Raw genomic sequence first — 17,694 nt, forward strand, 5'->3', positions numbered from 1 at the left:
CTCCTGCATCGGCAGGCGGACTCTCAAGCACTGCGCCACCAGGGAAGCCCCACAACAGCCTTCTGACTCATCTCCCTGCTTCCATCCTTGTCCCCTCCATCTGTTTTCCATACGACAGCAAGCCAGCAAGCCACACTTACAGCCTCCAACTATGTCACTCCCTCCCTTCACTTTATTGCTTCATGCTACTCTTAATATAAAATTCAAGTTCGTTCCAAGGCCTGCAGGACCTTCCACAGTCTGCTCCTACCTCTCAGGAGGTCTCCCCCTCATTTTCCACACTCCATTCACCCTGGCTTCCTTCCAGTTCCTCCCAACATCTCCAGCCTCAAGACCTTTGCACATGCCCGGCTCTGCACATTCCTGGCTCCTTCTCAGCCTTCCCTGACTGTGTTTCTCTGGGTCCCCATTAAGATCCAGTTTCTCGAGCTCGCCAGCCTGGATGTAAATTCCTGCTCTTTCACTTAACCACTGTGTGGCCAAGCTACTCAATCTCTCTATGTTTCTGTTTCATAACCAGTTAAGTGGTCATAATAGTACCTATTAAAAATACATATCATTGTTAGTAATGTATATAAGTGATTAACACATAGTAGGTGCTCAGTAAATATTAGCAAATAAATATAGTTACTCTTATGCTGATTACTATGTAGATTATTTTTCTATTTATTTATAGCCTGTCTCTTCTGGAATATAAAAATTTCCTGAAGGCAGAGGCCATCGCTGTCTAGTTCACCATTATATCCCCTGTGAGAGGCACTTAGGCTGTACCTACTGAACAAGCATTCTTCTGTCACCTTGCAGCAGAAGAAGATTTTCATGATCCAAGGCTGCTACCCTGTGATCCGGTGCCTTTTGCGCCGGAGGGGCTGGGTGGAGAAGATGGTCCATCCCTTGGGTACCGCGCTGCCACCACCACACAAGGGTCTGGGGGACGGTGACACCACTGAGGATGGTGAGCAATCCCTCCCTTTCCCCAAACTTCCTGAGTCCCATCCCTTTGGTTCCCGCCGTCCCAGGGTTGAGGCTGTGATATGGGCCTGTGGGGTGGGGACGGGGGCCTTACCAGGCCTGGTCTTTGCATCCACAGAGGACGAAGATGAGGATGAAGCATTCCGGCTACCACAGCTGTTTGACTTCGATGATTTACTGGAATTTGATGACCCGCATGGGACGCATGCTCTGATGGTGAGGGCCCAGGGGGCTGGACAGGGGTCTGCTTCGTTTGAGGGAGAGCACTAGAGTCCAGCTGGGTGACCCCAGACAAGTCCTTTCCTTCTCTGGGCCTCAGTTTCCCTATCTGTGGTAAAAATGGATTGTTTTTCTAAAGCCTAGGTAGGCCAGTGGAGTGGTGAGGGACACAGACAAGGCTGGCCTGGGTTCAGAACTGTTTGATAGGTTGTTATCAGAAGCCGGCACAGCCTCCACGCCTGGTAATTCCCCCTTCCAAATAAAAACCCCATAGTTCATCTTCCCCCGTCTCCAGCAAGGGAAGGCTAGCAGGAAGGGTTTAAAACGTTTTAAAAGAGGCTGATACGATGTTGTGGAGGGTGTGTGTGCTGAGATGGGGACACTTGGCTTTCAATCTTGGCACCACCACTTACTGAGCTGAACTAGACCAAACTGCCATTTTCGTCTGTCAGGCGAGGTTGAGGACTGCCACTTCCATATGGTCCAACCTTGTGAGCCCTTGGACAAGTCCCTGTGCCTCAGTTGCCTCATCTGTGAAATGGGATAATGGTAGCACCTACCTCATAGGGTCGTGGTGAGGATTAAATGAGTTGACATGGCAAGCTTAGAACAGGGCCTGGCACATGGTGTTACAGGTTATCAATAATCCTACCTCCCAGAGTTGCAGGAAGGACGGAGAGAGGTGGAGCCCACGAGAGAGCCTTTGTCACATGCTGTGTGCCCATCAGCTGGGAGTCACAGTCACGCCACTGAGCAAGTCACTCATGGCCAAGAGCCAGAACAAGGTGTGGCGTTCAGTTGTGGGGCTTGGTCACTGCCTGGGGGCACCTGGCCAAAGGAGCTGCGAGCTCACCTGCTCTCTGCTCACCCAGTGTGTGCCCCGGAGTAAGAGGTGTCTTTTCTTAACGTACACAAAGATGGCGCGTGGGCTAGAGGCCCCCTTGGTAGCATCCTCTGCTTCCATTCACCCACCTTGCCCAGCAGTGCGGGAAGAAGCCTCCTCGGGCCTTGTGCTGCCCACATTAGCCTCCCCTGTCTCCTCCCCTCCCCACAGTCGCGCATGGTTCGGAACGAGATCCCCTACTTCATCTGGACCACTCGACGGGACGTGCTGGACTGTCGCTTCCTCTCCAAGGATCAAATGATAAACCACTATGCCCGGGCGGGCTCCTTTACCACAAAGGTGGGCTCTCCAGGGCGCGGGCATGGCAGCTTCTAACCCCCCCCCCCCCCCCCCCTCCCTTTGACTGCCCTTGGGCCGGCAACCCCGCTCCCTGTTCTCCTCGTCAGTAAGAGTTTTCAGGAGATGGGGAGGTATATGACTCAGTGGGATTCGAACACGCCTGGGTTCAAATCCAACCCCTGCAGCATGTCTGGCACATGTGGACATGATGCCTAATATAGACTCCAGGTTCCAAATGGGATCTGGAGACAGAACAAGCACCATGTCGGGTGATTGTGAACAGGAGGACCCTTCTCTCCAAGCAGAGCATATCTGGCTGATGGATCCATTATATCTTAGCTGGGTTTATTAACAAGTGACTTCACCTCTCTGAGCCTCAGGTCCCTCATTTTCTTTTTTTTTAATTTATTTATTTTTGGCTGCTTTGGGTCTTTGTTGCTGCGCAGGGGCTTTCTCTAGTTGCGGCGAGCGGGGCCTACTCTTTGTTGCGGTGCACGGGCTTCTCATTGCGGTGGCTTCGCTCATTGTGGAGCACGGGCTCTAGGTGCACGGGCCTCAGTAGTTGTGGCCCGCGGGCTCTAGAGCGCAGGCCCGGTAGTCATGGCGCGCGGGCTTAGTTGCTCCACGGTATGTGGGATCTTCCCAGACCAGAGACTGAACCCGTGTCCCCTGCATTGGCAGGCGGATTCTTAACCACTGCGCCACCAGGGAAGCCCAGGTTCCTCATCTTTAAATGAGAATACCAGTAAGACCTACCTTCTAGGGTTATGGCAAGAATGATAGGCTTTATAACTGAGACCTGCTAGTATATTATTAGTGTGGACTGGGAAGATTCCTAGAGAAGGCAGGTATTTAAGGGTGTGAAAGAGTGGATAGGAAGGATGTGGGGCATACTCGACGGAGGAACCACATGGGCAACACGGGGAGGTGGACATGAGCGGCTCAAGCCTAGCAAGTGGGGCAGAGGCTCTGAGCACGTCCAAGCAGGGTCCCCTTGAGCTGTCTGGGTGTGTGCCAAGTGTGGGGGCCCTTGGAGGCCCTCTGGGCCAGTCCCACCCTGCCCCCTCAGTGGCTAACTCCATAGGTGGGTCTATGTCTCAACCTCCGGAATCTGCCGTGGTTTGACGGGGCCGATGCCGACTCCTTCTTCCCACGCTGCTACCGCCTGGGGGCTGAGGATGACAGAAAGGCCTTCATAGGTAAGGAGATGCCAGCCCCATGCCTGGACCCTCAAGCCGAAGGAAGAGAGCTAAAGCCCTGGCTGGTTTTGGAGAGTAAAGGGCCCCTCCTCATGCCCTCATCTACCCCAGCAGATGTCCTTATCTTTTCCTAATGTGCCTCCCTTAGTGAGCCTCCTGCCTTGGTCAACCCAGACCTCCAGAAGAGCTGATGTAGCTTATCTTACTTTCTAGAGCAGGTTCTAAAAGTTGGTTGCTTGGTTGACTTTGGAATCCAGACAAACTCAACCAAGCTCAAAAAAGTTCCAACCCTGTGTCAGATTCCACTGGCTAGACTGGGTTCCAAATCTAGAAAAGGCTCTAGACTTTGGGATTCTCAGGCAGAATAGGCTCCAACTCCAGCACATGCTCTAAATTCAGGTCAGAATTTGGATCCAGATTAGATGCTAGGTTTAAATTAGTCTCCAAATCTGATACAGATTTTGGGCCAAGGTCTGGTTCTCAGGCTAGATAAATATCAGAAGTGGATCAGGACATTGTAAATCAACTATACATCAATTAAAAAATAAAATTTAAGAAAAATCACCAAAAAAAAAAAAAAAAAAAAAAATGCAGCTGGTTAATAACAATTGGGAGAAAAATTCGGCCCTAAAAAAGCCTACTAGGGCTTCCCTGGTGGCGCAGTGGTTGAAAAAAAAAAAAAAAAAAAAAGTGGATCAGGAACAGAAGAGAGAAATCAGCCAGCAGATCCAGGCAGAGAAATCAGACAGCAGATCCAGGCATGATTCTGAAGGTAGAATATGATCCAAGTCAGGGGAGGTTCTGGATCTGGTTCTACAGTTGAAACAGAAGCCAGGTTCTAATCCGGGTTCTAGAGTCAGAAACAGTAGTCAGGTTCCGGATCCAAAATGGGGCAGGTCATGCTCAGGTTCCGGAACTAGAACAGGCCTGGAGCCTAGAGGCTGAGCAGGGTATCCCCTGCCCCGGGAGCAGAGGACTTCTGGCTGACAGCTGCCCGCAACGTTCTCAAGCTGGTGGTAAAGTCAGAATGGAAGTCATACTCTATCCAAGCAGAAGAGGAAGAGGCCCCAGGTAAGTACTGTGGTTACCTCCACCCCCCAGTCTCTTATCCTCCCACCCAGCCACACATCCGTCCACCTGTTCATCCATGCATCTGTCTTTGTATTTTTCTCATCCATCTGCCCATCCACCACCCCTTCCTACCAGCGCATCCGTACATTTATCCACCCATCTGTCCACCCTTTGTCCATCCATCTGCCTACCTACTCACCCACCCAACTCATGCACCTACCCATTCATCCATCCATTCATCTTCCCCCTGACTGTCGTTCTGTTCATTCACCTACTTCTCTCAGCTCCTCTCTCCCTATCCGTCTAGCCACTCCACCTTCCTACCTATCTACCTATCTGTCCTTGTCTCGCCATCCATTTACCTCTTTTCCATCCAGCCATCCACCACCTATGTGTCCTCCGGCCCATCCACTCATCATTTTTCTGTCCCAACCACCTACCCAAGTGTCTTCCTATACATTTGTTAATTGACCCACTGCCTCATTCAGCCCTCCCATGGGCCTGGCATGTGGCCAAGTACTCTAGAGAGGACAGACTAAGAGGATGTGGTCCATCCCTGCCCTGTGGGGAGCTCAGGTCTGTGAGGAGAGGAAGCTGTGAAACCATGTAGTTTCACGTGGTCTGAGGACTCCTTGTGCCTTGTGAAGGGGGACACAGAGAGTCCCTCACTGCCTGCTGGCTCAACCCATTGCTTGCCTTTTCCCTCTCTGGACTTAGCTCCTACCTCACAGCCTCCACCCTGTAACCCAGGGTCTCATCAGCCAGGGATTCGAAGAAGTGAGGGGCAGCTCTACTGGGAGGAGGAAAATCCCTGGCTCTTCCAGAGGCCGACGGCCCAATTGCTGTCTCTTGGGTGTGTCAGGTGCAAAGAAGACTGTCGTGTGTCGGGAGCAGGGGCACAAGGGCCTCAGGTGTGTCAGAACTCCCAAGCACGGAGAGGCTGCACGGAGAGGTGTGTGCTGGGGTTATAGGTGCTGAGATGCTTCGGGGACATTTAGGGTGGAGCCTCAAATGAGTGATAGGTCCTGGGGCACTGGGGGCCAAGGGTGAGCCCTGGGGCCGCAGGTGAATTTAGAACAAAAGCCCCAGGTGAGTGATAGGTCCCAGGGCAGTAGGGGATGCAGGTGTGTGCTGGGCCTCAGGTGTATTTAGGGTGAAGTCTCAGGTAAGTGACAGGCCTTGGGGCAGTGGGGGCCATGGCATACGGGATAGTGACAGCCCCCTCCCTGTCTCTACAGGAGACAAGCAGCCCAAGAAACAAGAGAAGAAGCCGGTGACGGTGTCCCCAGAGTTTGTGGATGAGGCTCTGTGCGCCTGCGAGGAGCACCTTAACTACGTGGCCCACGTGGACATTGACAAGGACATGGAGGCTCCGCTCTACCTGAGCCCTGAGGGCTGGTCCCTCTTCCTCCAGCGCTACTATCAAGTGGTCCAGTGAGTACCTCTGCAGCCCTGGCCACGGGGCATGGCAGGTGCTCCTTGCTCTCGGGCAGCTTCCGTGTTCTGAGCTGATGCTCAGGGACAGACCCTCTCTGTCGAGTGCTGCCCCCCATCTCTCTCCAAACCTCCCCATTTCATTCACCCTACTATTCTCCTTCAGAACCCCCAAGAGCTCCCACTGCCTTCATAATAGGGTCCAAACTACTGTTCCCAGATCTTGACATAGCATAGTGACCAAGATCATGGCTGTGCTGTCAGATAGACCTGAGTCTGCCTTTGCCGCTTCCAAGCTCTGTGACCTTGAGAACATCACTAATCTTTTTGAGCTTTGCTTCTCTCAAATGTAAAATTGGTTTAAAAATAATGTCTGCCTGAAAGGTAGGATTAGACAGCATAGTTTGTATGATGTTCTCAGCACTGACTCGTAGTTTTCACTCACAAAGTAAGACTCTATTAAGTCATTTAGATTTTATCCTGCAGGTCCATCACATTTGGAAAACATTGGGTTAAACAAAGTTAGTTAAAATAGGTTTCCTTGATGCAGGACTTTTCAGAACCTATTGGTGGTATAAACCTCCAAGAGAGACAGAGTGTGCAGTATATCCTGTACTTAGGTGACCCCAGCCCCCCGCCCCCAGCATCCTGAGCGGTTGCGTTTGCAGAACACACTCTGGGAAAAGGTTCTTGAGCAGACCAAAGGAGTATTGAGATGGACCTGGAGCTGTTGTAGAGAGACTCTGTTCAACAGAGTGTGTAGGAGAGCCTAGACGGAGGAGGGCCCTGAAGCCAGGAGCACACTCGACATTTACCAAGCCCCTCCTGTGTGCCAGGAGTTGTGCCAGGCTCCAGAAATGAAACGAAGTCCCTGCCCTCAGGGGCACACAGCAGTAAGCTGCGGGGGAGTGCCAGGGGCCTCAGCTGGCATGGTGTTAGAATAGAAAGGAACAGACAGATTTAATGATTGGTAGGGGAGACTGAAGAACTAATAAATGAACTTTGGACGAATGACTTACCAAGCAAACCCATATCATTGATGAATAATTCATTTGTATCTGTTTTTAAACATTGGGAAACAAAAACTAGGTGACCCCATACTTTCCCCTCACCTGCAGAAAACATGAAGCCACCCTTCTTAAATTAAGAATGATCAGGACTGAGTTAGAACCGTAGGTGGAAAGAATGTCAATCCTCTGCATTTCTGGATGTGGGGCAAGTTGGGGGCTGGAGGAACCTCTCAAAAGTCAGGATTACAGAAAATATTACATCATATAACATTGCCTTGAATTGTTCAGTACAGATCATTAGCTTTTATTAATTTATTCGGTATTTACCGCTGCTTCTCAATTTTTAAAAAAACAAATCCATGATGCACCAGCCAGGCTTTTATTTTTTCCCCCGCTCCCCCCACCAACCAGGCTTTTATCAAGGTTCACTTTCCACAGAAACACTGGTGTTTTTTTTTTTTGCTAAATATAAAATCATATTGTCATGTTGAATACACTTTTTCAAGTTGCACGTGCCCCTGCCACCACCACGTGACACTTTCCTGGGCCAAATCACAGATTTGCTCAGCAGATTCTTTATGCCATGGCCACAGAAAAGTTTCCAGCAAACCTTGTGGAAATAGAAGAGCCAGGACTTACGTGTGAGTAAGAGGCCTTGCCAAGCCCCCTCCATCTGACTGTCCCCGTTCCTGGCACTGCCCAGCTGCTGCTTCTGCTCCTGCCTTAGCAACAGAGAGACAAGTTCTCCCCGGCTGGAGACATTCAAGAGGCTAAGATGTTAAAGAGACGTTACCATCCAGTGGAAGCTTCCTTCGTATTCATTCAGAAGAAAACAAATGGGAGAGTTTGGATGAGGCTACCATCTGGGGTATTTTGTGACTTGGTTTAGCTGAGGACATTCTGTGTCCTGTAGGGAACAGGTCCCTCTTTGTCCATGAGCCCTTGTCAGTACAGCCCAGTTGCTGAGGCCAGCTCCCACCAGAGGACTTACTTATCCAACCAGTCATTCAGTTAACAAACTTTCAGGGAGCGCCTAAGAAGTGCCGGGTACTGCTTGGGGTTGGGACTGCAGCAGAGAATAACAACTGCAAAAAATGTTCCTGCTCTCATAAAGCTTATGTTCCAGTGAGCGGAGACAGGCAGTAACCAAATCAGTCTGGGTGTCAGGTGGTAAGTGATGGGAAGAGAAATAAATCAAGGAGATGTTTGATACAGATGTGCTAGAAAAGAATTAGACTAAGGGGCTTCCCTGGTGGCACAGTGCTTGAGAGTCCACCTGCCGATGCAGGGGACACGGGTTCGTGCCCCAGTCCGGGAAGATCCCACATGCCGCGGAGCGGCTGGGCCCGTGAGCCATGGCCGCTGAGCCTGCGCGTCCGGAGCCTGTGCTCCGCAGCGGGAGAGGCCACAGCAGTGAGAGGCCCACGTACCGCAAAAAAAAAGAATTAGACTAGGAAGGGGCCCACCTATCAACCAGTGTTAGGTTCTGATTAGGAGGGGAATGAACCCCCAAAAGCACCTGTGGATGGAAGAATCAGGAAGAATGGAGTTTGCATCCTGCCACTTAACTCAGTGTGTGGCCTTGGGCACATCCCTCAACTCTCCAACCTTCAGTTTATACTTCTCTAAAATGGGACCAGTAACATCTCCCTGGAGATGGATTAGTGATAATATAGATAAAGCCCTTGGCACAGTGCCTGGCACATAGTGGTGCCTCATCGTTTGATGCTGGTATGATTAAATTCTATCAAAGGCAGTTTTAATGTAATAGAAAGGGAGGTGGCAGAAGGTGGAGTGTTGGAGTGAGGGGGGTGCAGTAGGTAGAATGTCCCCATCCTCTCCCATTCCAGCAGTCTGGGACGGTGCCCTGGGCAGGGTGGATTTGGGGGACAGCCTGAGCGTGGGACTGGACGTTTGGGAGAGACCTATCTGGATCTCTAGGGGAAGGGCGTGACCAAAGCTGGTTGAACCATGGCCAGGGAGCTTTTGTCTCCCCTTGCCTTGTTCACCAGGATACCCCCAGGCCCAGCCCTGCCCAAGTCCCATCATCTCCCTACAGCGAGGGGGCAGAACTCAGGTACCTCGACACTCAGGTCCAGCGCTGTGAGGACATCCTGCAGCAGCTGCGGGCCGTGGTGCCCCAGATGGACATGGAAGGAGATCGCAACATCTGGATCGTGAAGCCGGGAGCCAAGTCCCGTGGACGAGGTGGGGGTCAGCTTCCTGTACCAGCACCCTACACCCTCCCCAGCTAGAGGCCAGGGAAGTTAAATAGTACAGGTTCTGTTGGAGCCAAACTACCTAGGTTCGAATCCCAGCTCTGCTACTTATATGCTGTGTGAACTTGAGCAAGTTATATCACTTCTCTGAACCTCAGTTCCCTCATCTGTTGAGGATTAAACAAGGTAGTACATCTACCACTCAGCATGGTGCCTGGCACAGTAGCTACCCCATCAATGTTGGCTGCTGTGATGATGATGTCAGCACCTCCTCTCCTGCCCTGAGGGTTTAGGTTAATGCTTTAGGCAGGTCTGGTGATACTCACATGCAGTTGATTGTCATCTAAGGGCTCTCATATTTGACCAGTGCATTCTTGTGAGGGTATAGTACAGGGGTCAAGGGTATGGATGCTGGGAGCGAGACTTCCTGGATTCAAACCCCAGCTCTGCCTCCTAATATCCGTAAGACCTGGAGCAGGTTAGTTAACCTCTTCCGTGCCTCATTTTCATCATTGTTAAAATGAAGCCAATAATGCCTACCTGAGAGGATTACATGAGAATCATATATGAAAAGTGCTTAGATCCTGCGCTTTTACAGAGTACCTGCTATGTAATAGCAGCTATTATTCTGACTGCTCAGCATGAATGGAATTCGAACAGGGCAGCCAGCAAGCTGGGGTGGTGCATTAGACCAGCCTTTAAAAGATGGTTAAGGACTTCCAAGATGTAAAAAACAGACTTCTGGCAGCAGATGGCTCCATGTACTGCCTGCCCTTGGGTGAATTTGTTCATGTCCAAGTGAAGCTGTCGCAGCTCCACACACTATGGGACACTCCTGTTGGGATGTCTTTTCAAAACCAGCATCATAGTCTTTTCTTTTTCTACCTTGGAAATAGTTTTGTTAGTTTTTTCCAGGTATGAAAATACGTATTTGTTATTTTTTAAAAAAAGATCAGACAGTACAGAAAAGTGGAAGGAAGCAAAGGCACCCTTGATTTCACTGAGATAACTACAATTCACCTTGTGATGTGTTTCTTTCTATACTTCTATGCATCTGGAGAGTGTGTGCATGTTTTATTTTGAATAACAGCATACTATTTGGTAGCTTCCTTTTTTCATTTATTATATCTTTCCATATCAGTGAGTATTACTCATTTATTTTTTGCACCTTTCTTTCTTCTTAACAGTAGATCTTGGAGATCACCCCATTTTAGTACATCTAGATCTGCTTTTCTTCCCCGCCTGTTTTTAGCTTATTATTATAGACACTTTTCAAACGTACACAAAAGCAGAGAGAATAATACAGTGAATCCCAAAGTATTTCAACATTTTCTCTCCATTTTTAGAAAAACTTAATTGAAATATGTAAAATATACTTCACTGAAAAGGATATGCATTGTGAATTGTCACAACTCAGTGAATTGTCACATAGTGAGCACACTCGTGGGAACAGCACCCAGGTCGTGAAATACAACACTACCTGCACCCTAGAGGGCCCTCTCCCATGCCATCTCTAGGTCTCTACCTCCCCGCAATGGGAACCCCTATTCTGACTTATAACACCATAGATTAGTGTTGCCTGTTTTTGAATTTTATATAACAGTACAGTATGTGCTTTCTTACCTCATTCTGTTTTACAGCTGCATAGTCTAATCTTGTTTAGATGTACTCTCATGGTCTTACCTAATCCTTTTCTGATGGATATTTAGATGGCCACCATTTTTTTTCCTGTTTATTTGATTATTGATTGATGAATTGCTATTACAAGCAACACTGTGATGAATATCCTGTGCAGATATCTTAGTAGCCTTTCCCTTTATTTCCTTAGGATAAATTCCTAAAAGTGAAATTGCTGGGTCAGAGGTCATGAACAGCCTCAATCTTTGGCTATACAAGGCGTCATGTTATTAGGAATCTTAGTGATCATTCTGGCCATTTGAGAAAGGATCTGGCTTGGGAACCCAGACAAGTTATTCTGTGCCATTGGCGGGCAATCAGACTGTTTGAGGCGCCAGACAATGAAGAAATGAGATTGCTTTGTGTGTTTGTTTGCCTTGTGATTCTTACTGTAGACCCTTGAACAACGTGGGTTTGAACTGTGTGGGTCCACATATATGCGGATTTCTTTCGCTGTATACATACTTCAGTACTACATGATCTGTTGTTGGTTGAATCCGTGGATGCGGAACCACGGATACAGGGGGCCTACTGTAAAGTTATATGAGAATTTTTGACTGCTCAGAGGGTTGGCGCTCCTACTCCCCGTGTTGTTCAAGGGTCAACTGTATATATCAGCATTAAAATAATGCCTTTTTAGCATAAGATACTTAACTTCACTCGTTATAAAACAGATAAAATTAAAATATCATTCTACCTAAGAGAATGGCAAAAATAAATCATCAACAGTGTTGATAGAACGTGGGCGAACACACAATCTCATACACTTACTGGGAGTGCAAATTGGTAGAACATCTTTGTTCTATAAAGTGAAAAAATGCACATACCCTTTGAGCCAGCCGATCTATAGCTAGAGATGTTTTCCACAGGTAACTAGTAATAATGATATGAGTTACCATTTACTGGATGCTCACCAAGTGCCAAGCAGTGTTCTAATTCCTTAGCATGTTTAAATGCATAGAATCCTATGAAACTGAGGCACATACAACTCTTCCATAACCTGGGAGCCTATCCATAGGACCTGGAAGCAGCACTTGGCTGCCTCTGGGGAAGGAGATGTATTTTTTTTAATTGTGTACCCTTTTGTACTGCCTACTTTTCACTTCTGTTGTTTTATATTCCATTAGTTATTGTGAAAAACTAATCAAAGTCATTTATGCACATGGTTTTTTAAAAAGCCCAATACTGTTTGAATTGTTATCCGTACATATATTCCTTTTCATCAAATAAAACTGGTTAATTTTTTTTAAAACTGTAAATCCTTAGCAGATTCTCAGCTTTCCCAAAGGGAACAGGGAGAAGGGGGCAGGCTTACCCATTTGGGCCTATCAGTCCTTTGGGGATGATGGTCCCCTGACCCATCTCCCAGCCCAAGCCTGGCCTGATCCCTGACCACCCTGTTTCCCCCGAAGGCATCATGTGCATGGACCACCTGGAGGAGATGCTGAAGCTGGTGGACGGCAATCCCGTGATGATGAAGGATGGCAAGTGGGTGGTGCAGAAGTATATTGAGCAGCCACTGCTCATCTTTGGCACCAAGTTTGATCTGAGACAGTGGTTCCTGGTGACTGACTGGAACCCACTTACTGTGTGGTTCTACCGCGACAGCTACATCCGCTTCTCTACACAGCCCTTCTCCTTGAAGAACCTGGACAAGTGAGCCTCCCCCAGAACCCTCACTCCCATGAGCTCCCAGTCTAGCTGGGGAGCTGGCAGGAAGCAGCAATTCCAAGGCAATGCGGGGCTCCAAACACACTCTGCAGGCAGGCAGGCCTCTATCCATCCAACCACCTGTTTGTGTACCCTGTGCCATTCAGTGTTCTAGGCACGTGGGACACAGCAGTGAACAAAACGAGCCCAGCCCTCAAGAGTTCATATTCTAACAGGGAGAAACAGACAAGCCATGAACATAATCAGTAAAATCATCTAATGGGTTAAAAGTGATATGTGTTATGGAAGAAAGGATGTAGAGCGGCGTAAAGGGAGATCAGGAGAAATGCGAGAGGAGAGAGGCAGGTTGCAGCGTTCATTTCGGGGGAGAGGAAGCCTGTTGAGCCCTCGGTTCAAGTTCCATCTCTGAAGCTTCCAAGCTCTGTGACTTGGGTCAGGTGAAAACTTACCAGTATTTAAGCTTCCGTTGCCACATCTGAAGAATGGAGGCAGTAATATGGAGCTCATAGCTGTCGGCTACTGAGTGCTCTGTATGTGACGATTGCTAAGCACTTCATGTATGTTATCTCAGTCCTCCATGAAAACCGGGTGAAGTGGGTACTGTTACTTACCCCCATTTTACAGATGTTGAAAGGAGCCCATGGGTTAAGTGACTTATGTAAGGTCTTACCAGTCAGCGATGAAGATAGAACTTGAACACGTGTCTTGGTGACCATGGGGCCTTTACTCTTAACCACCTTCTTATCTTCCAGGCACTAGGAGGGTTAACTGACACTGTCACAAAGCACTTAACACTGTGGCCCCTGTAGTTAGTGCCCTCAGAGAGGTCCTGAGTGAAGACTGGTAGTGGCCCTAGAAGAATGTGATGAGGCCTTTGTCACCTCAAGCTGAACGGTCCAGAGTGCGCCGGGCTGGTTCCGGGGTTTGCCTGCCCTCCCCACGTTTGGCTGGGAGGGGCACAGGGAGCCAGCCCTCAGCTTTCTGCTCTCTGTCCCAGCTCCGTGCACCTGTGCAACAACTCCATCCAGAAGCACCTGGAGAATTCGTGCCACCGACACCCACTGCTGCCCTCAGACAACATGTGGTCAAGCCAGAAGTTCCAGGCCCACCTGCAGGAGATGGGGGCACCAAACGCCTGGTCCACCATCATCGTGCCTGGCATGAAAGCTGCGGTGATCCACGCCCTGCAGCCCTCCCAGGACACCGTGCAGTGTCGGAAGGCCAGCTTCGAGCTCTACGGTGCTGACTTTGTGTTCGGTGAGGACTTCCAGCCCTGGCTGATCGAGATCAACGCCAGCCCCACCATGGCACCCTCCACGGCTGTCACCGCCCGGCTCTGTGCCGGCGTACAGGCCGACACCCTGCGCGTGGTCATCGACCAGCGGCTGGACCGCAGCTGTGACACAGGGGCCTTCGAGCTCATCTACAAACAGGTGAGGTGGCCAGGCCCAGGCAGCACCCAGGGAGGCCTTCCCATAGTGGAGCTCAGGGCTTTGCGGTCACTTAAACCCGGCTCAAGTCCTGGTCCTGCCACAGTGACTGGGTATAGCCACTTCACCCCCTTGAGCCTCCATTTCCCCATCTGTAAGATGGACATGCTATAACCATCTTTCTCCTGGGGTTTGGGAGATGAAATGAGTTAACGTGTGGATAATATTTCTAGAGAGGCCAGTAGCATAGTGTTAAAAGCATAGACTCTGAAACCTCCCTGGGTTCAAATCCTGGCTCAAATTCCTAACCTCTAGGGGTCTCACTTTCCTTATTTGTAGAGTGGGAATGAAAATGGTACCTACGTCATAAGGTTGTGAAAATTAAATGAGCTGATACAGGTAAAGCACTTTAGAGGTGCCTGGCACATAGTAAATGCTACAGAGGTTTTAGCTATTGTTAGTATCTTGTAAGGTTGTTAGGTGTTTTATGATAAATGCCATCACTGTAAAGTGCCTCACATATAGTAAGAGTCAATTTGAGGAGGCTGCTATTATTATTGTTATGTTATTGTTGTTGTTGTTATTTATTTTACCTTGTTCCAAAAAGAGATTTGAATCCACTTATTGGAATAAGATTTTTAAAAGTCAGAAAACTGACTTCAAGGGTTTCTGAACGCTGCAAGTAATTTCCTGTGGTTATTAAATTAAGTATCCTAAGCCTTCTGATTAGGATTAGGCTTCCATCAAAGTTTGGCCACAGGGACAGAATGTGCTGATCATATAACCCAAGTGTCCTGGTCTTTGTCAGTTACTGATTGTATCTTAAATTAATATATTGGCATTTTGGCTTCAAAAAATGTAAATGAGGAAACATAAGGGCAGGAAAATAAGATGAAGCAAAGGGGAAGGGAAAGTTTTAACTTAGTGGTTCCCAAATGCTGATCACAGGCCCGAATCTCCTGGAAAGTTTTCCAAAGGTACCATTGTCAGGAAGACCCACCCCCAGAGGTTGACCCGAAATGACTGGTTTCGGGGCTATGCATCTGCACTTTTCAAATATCCTAGTTATTCCCAAAATCTCTTATAGCCAAGTCTTTTTGTTTTGGTTTTGTAAACCAACATGTAATCAAGATTCACGCTTTGCATTGGTTGTTTTGTCTCTTTCCTTTCCTTTCTTTGCTTTTTTTTTTTTTTTTTTAAATAGATACTCCCACTCAGAAAGGAGAGGCAGGGTGTGAAGTACATAGGAATCATTAGTCCATAGCAATTGTGAAATCCACCCTGGCACTTAATTCTCCTTTTGCTCTTAGGATCCATTATTACTTTCTAGGAGTTCCCTGTGTCTCTTGCTTCCATCCATTGGGAAGTCAGTTCAACCTTGAGTCATCCTCCCTCTTCTGTGATCACGCTCGGTAGTTCTTAGTCTGTTACCTGCTCAAAGAATTTTGGGGGTACAGAAGCCTCTTTCATTTCATATTGCATCTGTCCCTTTCAGTCCAAGTTGATATTTTTAAAAGCCTTGTGGGTTTCTTGTATATCAATTTATAACCCATTTTATTACACAAAGGCCATGTCCACAAATCTTAGAGATAAACCCTTCTCTCTTCCATGAGGCTGATGTAGGACAACAGCCCTCAAAATTATAGAAGCCCTACTGTTAACAGAGAGGGCCTGCAACCCTGTCTTTTAATTCAAAATGTGTTAAAGACTTAATCATAAGACCTACAGGTATACACTTGGGATGCTGAAAAGACTGTAGCTGCTTTAAAGGACCTATTAGGCATGGCTTAGATTTCTCCGAAGTTTTTTTTGTTTTGTTTTGTTTTTAGATATCATTGACATACAACATGGTTAGTTTCAGATGTACAACATAATATTTGTATATATTGTGAAATGATCACCACAGTAAGTCTAGTTAACATCTATCACCACAGTTACAAATTTTTTTTCCTTGCATTTACTTTCTCAGCAACTTTCAAGTATACAATACAGCATTATCAACTATAGTTACCATTCTGTACCTTACATGACTTATTTATTTTGTAACTGAAAGTTTGTAACTTTTTATCCCCTTCACCCACTTTGCCCATCCACCAACTATCTTTCTCTGTATCAGCGAATTCAGTTTGTTTTTGATTTTAGATTCCACATATAATTGAAATTATATGGTGTTTGTCTTTCTCTTTCTGACTTATTTCACTTAGCATAATGCCCTCAAGGTCTATCCACATTGCCACAAATGGCAAGATTTTCTTCTTTTTATTTATTTATTTTTTGGGGCCACGCCATGCTGCATGTGGGATCTTAGTTCCCTGACCAGGGATAGAACCCATGCCCCCTTGCAGTGGTAGTGCAGAGCCTTAAACCACTGGACCGCCAGGGAAGTCCTGAGGTTTTCTTCTTTTTAATGGCTGAGTAATATTCCGTTGTATATTTATATATACCACATTTTCTTTGTGTACTCATCCATGAGTGGATGCTTAGGTTGCTTCCATGTGTTGGTTACTGTAAATAATGCTGCCATGAACATGGGCTTGCAGATATCTTTTCAAGTTAGTGTTTTCATTTCCTCAGGTAAAAACCCAGAAGTGGAATTGCTGGATCATATGGTAGTTTTATGTTTAACTTTTCGAGAAATCTCCATACTGTTTTCCGTAGTGCCTGTAGCGATTTACATTCCCACCAACCATGCACAGGGGTTCCCTTTTCTTTATATCCTCGCCAACACTTGTAATTTTTTGTCTTTTGGATGATAGCTATTCTAACAGGTGTGAGGTGATATCTCATTGTGGTTTTGATTTGCGTTTCCCTGTTGCTGAGTGATGTTGAGCACCTTTTCATGTACCTGTTGGCCATCTGTGTGTCTTCTTCTGAAAAATGTCTATTTAGATCCTCTGCCCATTTTCTAATCAGATTGTCTTCATATATTTTGGGGACTTCCCTTGTGGTCCAGTGGTTAAGACTCCGCGCTTCCACTGCAGGGGGCATGGGTTAGATGCCTGGGCCGGGAACTAAGAACCCGCATGCCACATAGTGCAGCCCCAAAAAAAAAAAGATTGTGTTTGTTTGTTTGGATATAAACCTCTTACAAATGATTTACAAACATTTTCTCCCATTTGGTAGGTTGTCTTTTTTTTTTAATTTTATTTTATTCATTTTTTTATACAGCAGATTCTTATTAGTTATCCATTTTATACATATTAGTGTATACATGTCAATTCCAATCTCCCAGTTCGTACCACCACCACCACTCCCCTGCCACCGCTTCCCCCCCTTGGTATCCATACGTTTGTTCTCTACATCTCCGTCTCAATTTCTGCCCTGCAAACCAGTTCATCTGTACCATTTTTCTAGGTTCCACATACATGCGTTAATATACGATATTTGTTTTTCTCTTTCTGACTTACTTCATTCTGTATGACAGTCTCTAGATCCATTCACGTCTCTACAAATGACCCAATTTCATTCCTCTTTATGGCTGAGTACTATTCCACTGTATACATGTACCACATCTTCTTTATCCACTCATCTGTCAGTGGGCATTTAGGTTGCTTCCATGACATGGCTGTTGTAAATAGTGCTGCAGTGAACATTGGGGTGCATGTGTCT

General features: G+C 47.3%; 1 protein-coding gene across 1 annotated transcript in view; it reads left to right on the forward strand.

The window, feature by feature from the left end:
- The window catches only part of TTLL3 (tubulin tyrosine ligase like 3), a 29,034-nt gene that overhangs the window by 1,188 nt on the left and 10,152 nt on the right, over positions 1-17,694 (forward strand). The window contains 8 exon segments of the mRNA XM_007472250.1: positions 805-955; positions 1,091-1,188; positions 3,459-3,573; positions 4,546-4,644; positions 5,883-6,078; positions 9,148-9,296; positions 12,397-12,640; positions 13,653-14,088. Coding sequence (XP_007472312.1) covers positions 805-955; positions 1,091-1,188; positions 3,459-3,573; positions 4,546-4,644; positions 5,883-6,078; positions 9,148-9,296; positions 12,397-12,640; positions 13,653-14,088 — 1,488 coding nt within the window.

This window comes from Lipotes vexillifer, unplaced genomic scaffold, assembly GCF_000442215.2.
Source record: "Lipotes vexillifer unplaced genomic scaffold, Lipotes_vexillifer_v1.1 scaffold261, whole genome shotgun sequence".
Classification (NCBI taxonomy): Eukaryota; Metazoa; Chordata; class Mammalia; order Artiodactyla; family Lipotidae; genus Lipotes; species Lipotes vexillifer.